Source organism: Atractosteus spatula, chromosome 11 (genome assembly GCF_055471065.1).
Source record: "Atractosteus spatula isolate fAtrSpa1 chromosome 11, fAtrSpa1.hap1, whole genome shotgun sequence".
Classification (NCBI taxonomy): domain Eukaryota; kingdom Metazoa; phylum Chordata; class Actinopteri; order Semionotiformes; family Lepisosteidae; genus Atractosteus; species Atractosteus spatula.
In genome coordinates, this window is record NC_142716.1 from 5,858,600 (window position 1) to 5,871,192 (window position 12,593).

Below are 12,593 nucleotides of genomic sequence, written 5' to 3' on the forward strand. Positions count from 1 at the left end.
GTGCAGGATGACGGGAAGGTAACTTCGTCAAACGAAACAGAGGAAACGCGCCCCAACAGACAAGCGCTCCAAAATTACTTTGTAACCGAAAACGGCGTGTTGTGTCAGGATCAATCGTGGCTCACGTGTTGTACAATGTAAAACCCCGGATTTCACTTTAACAGCCAAAACTTTATTTGTACAATCAAAGACAATGCAAGCTACTGCACTGTAATTTTTATATACGACGAAAAACAAAGATATGAAACAATAAACTGCAGTATGTCTGAGTTTGTTTAGTATTGCAAGAACTGTTTTCAAAATACAATCTTGAAACCTGCCACCATATTCATTACACACACCAGTGATAAATGGTTGACCTTCTCCAGAAATAGACAGCAAACAGATCAACTGAAATGACAGCTGAGATGGTACCACGCTTCTTATCTACCTCCCACCTTGACGGCACAAAAATGTGTGCGAAGTGTGGCTACCAGCTGCGCCCCCTTCTAAAAACGTGCCTTTTGAGAGTCGAATCCGAAATTTTTACTGACCTTCCACCCAGAGTTGCTCTATGTCCGTCTCAATGGCAGCGACCCGCAATCCAACAGCCAAGGCCCCGAATACAAGCAGTCCAATGAAAAGGACCTTTCCACAGTGCCGCTGGATTTGACAACCCAGAGAAAAAAGAAGAGCCTGGAACCGCGCCCGAACCCACAACGGGGCTTTCTGTCCCACAGCTTTACCCTGGAAGGAGGGGAGAGAAAACAAACACACTTTCGTGTTACATACGAGATGCACACTCTTATTTGTCACTTTCAACATAGTTCATAACGAACAAAGTATCATAACCAATCGTTTTTTCCATCGACGTACAGTAATGTATTTTCTCAGACAGCTAAAACACGCGGGTTACACTGTTAAGACTACTTCATATAACTATCAATAGTCTCCAGCAAAGTGTTCCCGATAAAAGCTAAAGGAATAGAGTGAATGGGCGAACATCAGAAATGATACTATCAAATTAGGGGAATATTATCCTCAGTTAACATTCGGTATTTTATTCATGAGGCAAAATATGGATCATTTCAGCTGTCGAATTTACACTGCGAGCAGCTGACGTTCTGTCAGTTCAGCTCGGAAATATGCCCAGCAAAAAGACAGCTAATGTTTTAGGTGTATTATAACACTATTAAGTTAAATTCATTGAGAAGTCCTCTTTGGCGCTTGCGACCCTGGAGTTCTTGTCCTAAGTAAACCCTAGCCGTCTCTTCGGCCCATTTTTTCGAACTGTCCACAGCATGGCCACGGACAGACATGGGGGGTAGCGCACATCCATGACTAATCTAGAACCAGAAATGCATGTTATTAGCAATCCAGTGTCATTACACTCGCACCCACCGCCTCTAATCTGGATACTGGAAGCAGGATGTGATGCCTCGTGTGTCTGTTTAAAAAGCACATCTATTAAAAAAAAATAACTGCGAATCTCCATAATCTGCGTTCAAATATGAGCGGATCAGCATTTTCGGAGAAGGGTCACTTATTAACAAATGTAAAATAAAAGCGATTTTATTTTGTCGCTATTTTCTTTTAGAAATCAGTAGCACACGAACAAGAAAACCAGAACACGGGACCCTCTGTTATAAGACACATGACGTCTTATTCACCTTTCCAGTTTGTTTCTATCATTTTCTTTCCTTCATGGATATCTTTTAATCTCATTGTCTATTCTGAATTGCGGATATAGATTTTTTTTTTACACCGGTTTTGACACCTATCCAAACCTTCGTGCGGTTCAGTGATGGGTCTGTCAGATAAAACTTAATCAGTGAATTCCTCTCGGCGACCCACCACATCTTCAAACAAACACAACAAAGTTCTATGGATTCCTTTCATTTTTAAAAACAATCTCACTTATACTATAAAATGCACGCAACTGAAACTTGATATAGACACTAAACGATTGATATAAAGCTTCAATGTACAATTTTTATATCTTAAATATCATTAAGAACGGAAACTTTAAAAGCGTATACGCTTTGAAGAATTATATATGCCAATCCGTATAAACGCACATTTACGAGAATAGAAACTTTGACATCTGTAACATTTTAAAACTTAGGCAGTGGTGACACTGTGGCTGAAATGCTTAAGCAAACATACTTAGTATTATAAAGGGGGGAAACTAGTTTGACATTTCTCGTTTAACCCCCCCACCCCACCCCCCCTCAGTTTCCATAGTCGAAATACTACGATTTTTTAAAAGAAAAAGGTTGGTTAAGAGTATAACGCTTAAAAGCTTAACACGAATAAAAAGACATAAACCATTCGGTATGCCCTCAATTTGTAAGAAGAAGTGTTCTGTCACCTTAGAAATCTGTTTTAACGCGAAAGCAGCGTGGCAGTAACTGGGTCGCCGGAGCAGATCCGAGTTCGCAGCCGGTGGAGAACGCGTGTAACTTGGGGGTAAATCTCCAAAGATACCGGCCCCTTGGACTCTGAGATCCGAGGCCATAGTCCAAACAAGAAAACGAAGCACACAAGAAAATGAGGAAGAACAATCGCTGCGATTTCAGCAAAAGCAACAATAATCCAAGAAGGAGAACAAGCGCATCCACCGGGTTAAAGTTTGGAGAATATCTTCTAGTCTTTCCTTGAGCCAAAGTCTTGCAACTCCATCCCAACATTATGTGCCCAAATCCTTATAGATCCTTCAGTCTTCATTCGCCCAGAAATCTTGTAAAACAAAGTTAAAAACCAGAGGAAAATCTCGGGCAGATCTCTAAGTCTGCTTCTGATCCCGTTGCAGTAACATTTGGAGAAGGGAGCCCCTTTGCAAATCCTGAAAAGGGTGGTTTGATGGAAAAGTGCTCTGGTTCTCATTGGCCAAGGAAGAGGCAAATTACTTTGCAAACATCTCCTATTATTAGCTGCTAAGCAACAGCTCACCAAAGTGGAGAGAGAGGGAGACCACCCAGACAGTCCTTCAAATCATCGAAGGGAGGGGGGAGGAGGGGAGGGGGCGTCAGAGAGAGGAAAACTCTTTCAATAAAACCCCGCACTCTTGTTGCCCTGCTCTGCACATTTCCAAATGGTTCAGTTCGCTTTTAAAGAAGAAATCGCACATACCATCTAGTGACACAACAGATACGGCTCTCTCCTTTTAATCCCCAAAATCAGATAAAAGAAAAGAGAAAGAAAAAAAATTAGGACTTATTTACAGTTATGTTAACGCAACTCAATGTTTCTTGGGAGTCTCTGTTTACGTGAAAGTTTGCAAAAGGTTGCCTGTTTATTTGCAATGCCTCACACTTCCAAATGATCTTAATGATTATCCGGTTTTAATCAATTTTTTCAAATAAGATTACTGTCACGGTGCATGAAACTGAAGACCACAGAAAAAGGGAATGTATATTATTGGCTGTTTTATAGCAACGTAAAGAGTTATACTTCTGTGACTGCGTATTAAAGTATTAATTTGATTTTTTTATGGCAATTAAACATTTCCACAAAAAAAACGATGTTGCCACTTAATTTAGCCTAAGGTAAGAAATTGGAGGGTGGAGTTCTGCTTACCGTTATTAACAAGGGATTAGTCAGACCTTGACACACTGTTCGCCTTTGATGGGATTATTTACACTTTACAATTACTGAGGTCTAGTTGTCACAGAGAATATATCCCAACATTTGAACTTAACCCTTTGCATGACAGCAATTCACATTTTATGCCAATGCTGATTAGCAGTATTAACTTTTAAAAATTTTACATTGCAGTTGTTCAATTTCCCCCGTCTCATTAATCAATTTTATACCTTGTTTTACATAAAGGGGGCCTTTAACGCACTGCGTTTGTCCCTTAAATATTCTTTTCAGTGTTCATATGCATCTGGTCTGGCTAACCTGCACGTTACGCGGAGTGTCCGGATGCATTTGTGTTGTCAGTCGGATCAATGAGCCGAAAAAGTTTTCGTTAAGAAGTCCATAGAGTTATTGTTATTGATCCCAAACCAGAACTGCTAGAAAATAAAAATACAAGGTGGTTTTTTTTTCTCTACGTGTGATAAGCGTGCGGACGAATTATGTTTAAAATAGATTACTACTGTATATGATAATGAAAAACAGTACCAAAAATAATATTCATGCTCACATCGAAGAGCATATATAACAACTTGTCACCGTTGCCTGTAAAAGTGTAACTTTTATCTATGACTTCTAACTCGTGAATAGTGTGTTGAAGATACTTAGGTGATTCTTATTAATCGCATTTACTGGTGCTATGCCTCAGCCGTTAAATAACCAGCATACCTATATATACGTAATAGGTGCGGTGGAAAACTTGAAGTCTAATTCATTTAATTTTCTCCGACAGCAAACATAAAAGCAGCTAGTTTGGTGAATTCCGTAGATTATATCTCACAGTACAAAATGCGAGGAAAATGTATTCTATTCCCTTTTTGCTACTCTTTATGTCCATCTTCAAGTTTAATATTTTATCTACAGGTATGGTGCATTATGGCTTTAGAATGACACTGTTCGGGGGGGGGGGGGGGGTGTCTTTAGAGGGATTGTCTTCGTCCGAATAAAATAATAAACAATATAAATAGTAATGAACAATCTCTAATGAAAAAGAAATGCGATATTTGGGGACCAGAATAAAAAAAAGTTTGCTCAAACAAATTATACCAATAGCATTTATGTATCATGACTGTTTGTGCCATGTCAAATAAAGCAATAACTCCTTCCAATCTCACCCGTGGTAAATGGGATTAAACTATGCCCAACAGAGGAATAGGTGAATGTCATGGGATGGGCAGGATTATTCATCCTCAATGTCCAGTTTGCTTAAATGCTGCCCTGTCTCTTTGAACCAAAACCACAAATTACACCCTAGAAATATGAGGACACAGCTCTTTTGCAGTCCACCCATTGTGACTGTCCACACACCACGATACCAGCTAATAATAATAACAACATCAAAAACAACAATAATAATAATAATAATAATAATAATAACTTCTACAGCCTTGCAGTTGGTAACAGTTCTTATTGTGAATGACACTTAACAACAAACCTGATCATTGTTTGAGGATTATAAAAAGGGCAAATATTGAAGGTGAATTAATCTATTTGAATCCCACTGCATTCAGAGACTGACAGTTACTTAAGCATGCGTTTTAACTTGTTGTTCTTTGATTCCAGTCCGTTCTGTAAAAATAAAGCCATTTCCTTCAGGCACAATCTCCTCTAATCTCTAGATGCTCTTACAGTTAGCAGTCATTTACTTACCGTGTAACTTGAATGACTTTCCATTTCAGGAAATATCTATTTACAAATAAATGGCAATATAGACCTGGGCTTTCCAGTCACGAACCCAGAGGGCTGGTGAGTCTGCAGGTTTTCATTCTATCTTAGCTTTTTATAACTTAAATCCATTTGTTATTAGCTTGATTGGACCAAAGCTGCACAGCTGGTTTAAAGATATCTAGAACAGCTGTTGGCACATCAGCTCTCCAGGACCGGAATATCCCTGATACAGACAATAAATGCACAGGTACAAATGTTTAGTTTAACCATTTTAAATATTAACCATATTACTTGGCATCACCAAACATAATTCTTCAGAGAGTAACTATTTATAATGGGATCTAATATAATATCTTAATTCAAAGCTTCACTGTTTTTTTTAGCACAAGAACTGCAATGTTATGGTCAGATGTCCTTCCTTGTCTTAAAAACTGGTTTAATGATCCCCCTGATTTGTTTTGTGTGAGCACCCAATCTTTCTACATCTTTCTTGTGCATTTGATGTACTTTGGACCTCCGAAATGTTAACAAGGAGTGCTATAATGCAAATACAATGTTCAGTGTAGTACCGTGAATGTTAAATTGTAATTATGTAAGTATACTTTAATATCCCTTGACTCGTATACTTTTCTAATTCTGTCTGTTTCTTTAATCTTTCAGGTGTTGCAAGGAACTACAATATCCTGCTTTGCTTGCTTTTCTTTTCTTCATGTGAATTAACATCTTGGTAAAATAAGCTCTTGAAGGTAGTTTCTGTGTACTTCTTACTAGCATCTAGTAATCTCCGGTGCTGAATGACAGAAAATAGCCCCACGGCTGGACATGTCTAAATCCTCAATTGTAAACTCTTCTAGTGGGTGGTACAGTCATTTTTCTAATCTGCCATCTACTGATAGATCTGTTGTCTGCACTCTGCACACGCCGCACAGCTCTGTTGGCATTTCCATTTCAAAGTGGCATGAAACTTACCCACATTTCCATTTCTGTCTTGGAGTACATTACACATACTGAATCGTTACATTAGTACAAACATTAGTCTTTGCATTGCAATAAAGCTATACATTGCTATAAATCTGTAGTGGACAGATGTGCTACGAAATTAGCACAACATTACTAGTGTTTGACTATCATAGACGATCAAAGCATAAGAGCCAATAATCAATCAAGAAAGGAAAATCAGGATATACACATTTATCATATAGAGGCAAATGTGCTGTATACTGTATGTCAAATGTCAAATCAAGATGAAAAACACAGTCATCAATCTGTCACTTGATGTTCTGTTAAACAGGCTAAAAAGGACTTTGACCTTCCTGGCTATTTGTTATTCAAACAAATTCAAAAACCTGAATATGGGACGTCCCAAGAAAACAAAAATGTATAAAGACTGAACAACTGGATATACACTTGGGGCATCAAAAGCAGCAGATAGGTAAAGGGTCGTTCATTGCACATTAAACACAGCTGTGCTAATGTTCATTGTACAAATGGCCATCACATGCATATTTTGGGTGGCGGCACCACCCGTAACCTACCCGCTGAAATCCCAATTTGTTTAATTTAATAGAAGAAAAAAGCAGATGGAAATTGGAGCTAATGTGGAATGTGAAGAATTGCCCTGTGTGGTAGAGAGGGCCCCATTAAGCCTAACAAACTGAGGGAGGTCTGGGCTGAGGTCTGCAGGCCTTGAATAAATAAACTGGGGAGATGACCATGCGCTGTCCAGAAATCTGCCATCACACAGCCTCATAACATAAACTGCCCTAGTCCCAGTGAATTTTGTATGTTCATTTCCATAGCATGGAATGGTTCTAGCTCAACAGCAGCAATGTGCAAAGACAACATGAGGTTTATTTATCGTATAAAAAACCCAGAGAATGCAGAAATGATAAGAGTATGGGTACTAAAAGGTCTATGATATTTCAGAAAAATTTCGGAGTGAGTTATCTGAGACATTCCTAGAATTATTGTCATTTGAGAATAATTAAACCACTGAATTCATCGTTATTTGCATGTTGCAAATCCAGTAAAATAAGAACTAGGATGCAAAGTGAATCCTAAAGATTTACGCAGTTACATTCAGTACATATTTTAAGTATGCAGTAAGAAGAGAAATACTGTAAAGAGATGTCTTAGCACTGACAAAATATAACTGTGGTAAATAATATGTTGTGCTAATATCATACATTTACTTGTTGTCAATACATTGAAAATTCAGCAGACTTGGCATGTTCATTTATAGCACAAAATCTGTATAAAAGCCTAGAAAAGAGGTTTACTGGGATTGAATTGACAAGGATTGATCTCGTACAATCCACATACATTCAATATTCCATTTTAATGTTACATGGGAATTGTTCTATCAAAAACTAACCTTTTTTTTGGAAAAAAAGGCAGTTTGTTAATTTATGAAGAATCTTTTTGTGTTGGTCATAAGGTACAGCTCCTTTGCAGTTCAAAAGTCTGGGTCATAATTGCCATCCATCATCCAGAAAATCAAACCATTGTAATTTTTTCATAGTTAATAGTGGAATTAAGAATTTGTGCTGTCTCTACCCCTTGTCCCTTTACGACTGATATTGCTTAGAGTAAGGACCAGATTCTGTCTCAAAGCTCTTGATATGGCTAAACTTCTCTGGAAACATCTGGAAAACAGAATGAATGCCTTCAGGGTTTCACCTCTTTATTTACATCTCTTGGGACATAAATTTCTATCATGTTCACGTCAATGCTTGACATTTTAAGAACATATTCTTCGCCTGTCTCCTGTCCGACATTTGTCATTCTTTTTCTGCCTTATAAATTGAGCACATATTCCCTCCTATTTCACTGGTGTTTTTGGTATTTTTACATACCATCAGAATACTAAGTAGCATAAACCTTTTCTATATATGCTTCATCTGACAAATTTGGATTTAATGTAATAGATTAAAAACATACAGTAAGAAATACAGTTCTGCCAAAAAGTGAATGTAGCTTATTACGTATTTGAAAACTTGCAATTATTGGTTATTTACGGCAATAATCGAATAGTGCATACACACAGTAGAATTGTGTACAAACAAGACTAGTAAAATTGGTGCTAGATTTAATTTGATGTGCTTTTTACAGAAGTACAAAAAATGTCACCCCACACAAACCTTCAGGTTTCAGGTTAATGTGTGAAGAAACCAGAGACTTCAAATCAAGTTAAAATCAAGAGAAATCATAAAAGTATGTAACTTGTCTATATAATGCATTTCACATTTTTGTAGTCTTAAATATGTACTGTATATATATATACAGAACATTGAAATAAACATTTCACTTATTGCTATAACAAATAATATTTTCAGGAATTTTTTAAAATCAATTTTGGTTGTACTTGCACTGAGATTTAATTGGCCGTACATGACATAGTTGAATTTATTTTGGTGACTATCAGTTGTCATCACCAGGACTGATCAACAAGGGCTCTACAGTGAGAATCACAGGTTATAGCATAGGAGGCTGGAGAAGGAAGTATCTGCCATGTTGCAGATGCCATCTTGGGCAATTTTGTCCTTCCCTCCTGTAGAGGCTGGGCAGGCATGTGTCTGTTCACTGGTCTCAGAGCCCTAAGTGTCACACTTCATTCCAGCTCATTCCACCAATGTTTGATGGGGCTCAAGTCTGGTGAATAGGACATCCACATTATAACTGTAATACTCTCATCTAGCAGGAAAGTGCTTGTTACAACAGGAGTATAAGGATGTGTCTTATACAGTGGAATATTGTCATGGGCCTGCAGGAAGGGCTACAGATGATCAGTGTGGCACAGCTTGATCAGTGTGGCACCATGCAGTCAGGTTGTTGTCATTCATTACAAATGAAATTTGGACAGACTAGACACTGGTGCACAAGACCTCACAATTGAATCTTCCCATCAGTTGCTCTGCTGTACAAAAGAATTAGCATATTATTCTGCACGTCTGAGTCCCACTCACTGACATCCATCAGGGTGGTCTACACAAAGAGTCCACCTGAGCTAACTTAGTCCAGCCTCCAACATACTAATGGCATAAAGCCATTGTTGTCTCAATACATGGGGCATGTTGGTTTCTTACTGGTATTATCTTTCTTGATTCACATTCAACAACTTGTCATCATCATCTGTGCCCAATCAATTCTTTCACTAATGTGATGATTTAGCACTTATATATATGGGTTATTATGACAATTATTTTGCTGTAAATTAGAAAAAATAATAAAACTATTCCTAATAATAACCATTATTCAGCTTCTATATTAGGCTATACCGGTTTCCTGTTAGTAATCTTAGAATTTATTGCCATTGACATCTATGAACACAAGTCATGATACAGTATATAATGCCTGGTTGTCATATTTTTAGTCCATCCATCCACTGACCTCTCTTAAATGCTTTAATTGACAACATTTGAATAAGATGTGTACATTATTTCACTTTTATTTTAACTAAAAAATATTAAGACAGTCCTATAAAACTGAAAAATTTTTTTTTATAAAAACATGTATATATAAATAACACCTTATAATCCACATGTGATTCCAAAACCAGTTTAGTATTATTAAACATCAGTATTCACTGCCGGACATGTACACAGCGAGAGATTTTGTCTGAAAATCATTTTTTGGAGCTACAAATTCTTTTAGATACGGTTCTCTGAATTTCATTGTGGAAAGAATCTGAAGACCATTTATTCAAACGGACTCCTGTTCTCTATTTCCACATAAGAAAGGACACAGTCAAAGTTAGCCTTCTGACAAACAGTGAGGTTTTGTTCAGCGAATAATGTTTACAAAGCTTAAAATATTCTTAACCTCCAAACTGCCTTGTTACACAATAGTATGTGTACATGCAGGTATTGTCAGAACCCGACAGCGTTTAAAGAGGAGACCGCCACCCACCGCCAGAGATAGGATTAATTATGATAATATATTTCTTTCCCCCTTTGTCAATATAATGAATGGTTCCCTAAAAGATTTTTTTCAGTCATCTTTGTTCCTCTTCTGCCGAGGTATTGTAAGACTAGGGATAGCAGGTGGCAGTACAAATTCTATTGTCTTCAACAAGCCTTATGAGTAACCTTCGAATTGTTTTACGTTTCACCCTCTATTTGTTTCACAGAGTTTACTTTCCTGTAGAAAAACTTTTGTGCACATTTCAGGGGTAGAGAAGAGACTTTTGTATTATATACTAATTTGTCTTTAAATTGGCTTACAAAGTCTTAAGAATAATAATAAAATAATAGAAAAAATAAAAGTGTCATTCCGTAGCCATACAAATGATACTTTCATACAATTCCTCTAAATACAGCAAAAACAGAAATAAAATGTTGGCAACATAACCAGTACATATTGACTAAGCTTTCAAGAACTGTTAAAATAAGCAACTTCTTGTCAACTCAAGTAATATAATCTCCATTGCAGTTGAAAGCAAATAAGAACTCGCTCAAAACTGATCCTTACTCAAACACCCATCCATCTTTGACCACTTTATCCAGTACAGAGTCATGAGGGAGCTGGAGCCTGTCTCAGCAAGTAATTTGTGCAAGGCAGAATACACTCTGGACAGGACACCAGTCCACCACAGGGCACACTTATACCAGGGCCAATTTGCCCAAAACATTACAAATAATTATATTATTGTTAGCATAACTCTATTATAAATGAACATTTCGCCTCCCTGGCTTTCTTACGCTTATGATCAGTACAATGTTCTTAAACACAAAATCAACGACATCATTGTGAAGAGTGGAGGAATAAAGTCACTGCACATGGGTTCCATCTTGCCCAAGATCCCCTGCGAAATCACTTTGGCATGTTTTACGTTCTCATAACTTACAATAATACTTAGCCAATGTTTTCTTTTTTCAGCACATGACAAAAAAGTGGGAAATACAGTATGCATGTCTCCCACCAGAGTCTTCCAGACCCGATGCCTTGCAGGTCAGCAGCACCTGGACGCAGGTCAAGTGTGCTTATGGCTGCCATGTGGGTAATGATAATGCCCACACCTGTTGCCACTTGTCTGCCAAGAGACTGTGATGAACAGCCAAAACTGAGATGGTCATCCATTTGGTCCGAACTGAGGAGAGTCAAACACTCCTAGGATTTTTTGGGTAGATTGGAACGCCATGACTATAGCTGGGCACAGATGTTGGACAAACCAATGCAGGGAAAAAAAATTCTCTCCATTACAGAATTAGACCTTGCCATAGAGACAGATCATGAAATATACTAAGGGAAAACCTCTTCTCCAATCTGTGATACGTCTTGCATGATCGTAAGAAACATCTGAAAAAAATCTGACCCCCGTATGCATTTGTTTTTGAAGACTGAGCCAAATATGGGGACAATCAAATGTAAAAATGACTAAACATTTCAAGTCACGAAATGAAACCAACCGTAAGTGGGGAGAAAAAAGGAAATTTCTAAAAAATGGCAACTTGCCCTCTTCTTATTTTCTTATGTAATTTCTAAACTAAAACATTAAAAAATTAAAATGTGTTAATGTATATTTTGCTTTCCGTTACATATAAGAAAATCTGCAATCAAGAAAAAAAAAAGTTCTATTAAAATTTGTAGTAACTGCAGCTATAATGTATATTATTATAACCAGCTAACAAAACTATTGTATTGTTTTGACAGGTATTAAAAATTTGGAAATTTAGAAAATCAGTACTTTTCCTTTAGTTTTAAAAAAATTATGGGAATTTCAAGTATCATTTTCAATCACTTTATTGATCATTTATGCATTACAGTAAAGCCTCGTAATATAAACGTAATTTGTTCCTTGAAAAACTGCTGAAAATTACCGAAAACTTGTAAAATAGAAATTAAGTTCCCGTTACTTCCTGTGTTAATACAGCACCAAACAGTACCCAAAGCATAGAAACAGTAACACTCCTATTTAGTAGAGTAACATGCTTATAGTCATTAGCAAATGCATAAACTTTAGGTAATATCCTTTACTATATGCTCTTAACACACAAGCCTTTATTATAAAAAAGTTAAAATGTAATAAAAAATAAAAAGAAAATTCCTTATCCTGGAAGATGTGAGAAAAAAAGAAACTGGGCAATGCTTTACAAGAGCCCAGCTTGTAAGAGTGAAAATCTGCTTGATAAACGAAAAAAAAACAACAGATACGAATTGCCTTATTGCGTATAAACAAAACACACATATAACAGTTGCTCGTAGAGCGAGGGATTGCTGGATTCTAGGCAGTACAGTCTCTGTGTTAGAGAGGCTTTCATTTGATTGCCAACTCATTTGTTAAAAGCATGTTGTTTAAGAGAAGTATC

At 37.1% G+C, this 12,593-nt stretch overlaps 1 protein-coding gene across 1 annotated transcript in view; it reads right to left on the bottom strand.

The window, feature by feature from the left end:
* ptch2 (patched 2) overlaps positions 1-2,844 on the bottom strand; it is a 35,198-nt gene extending 32,354 nt beyond the window's left edge. The window contains exons 1-2 of the mRNA XM_088928417.1: positions 2,351-2,844; positions 534-726 (exon numbers count right to left, since the gene is read on the bottom strand). Coding sequence (XP_088784543.1) covers positions 534-726; positions 2,351-2,497 — 340 coding nt within the window. The 5' untranslated portion in view covers positions 2,498-2,844. The remainder of the gene's footprint in view (positions 1-533; positions 727-2,350) is intronic.
* Positions 2,845-12,593: the final 9,749 nt, after the last annotated feature.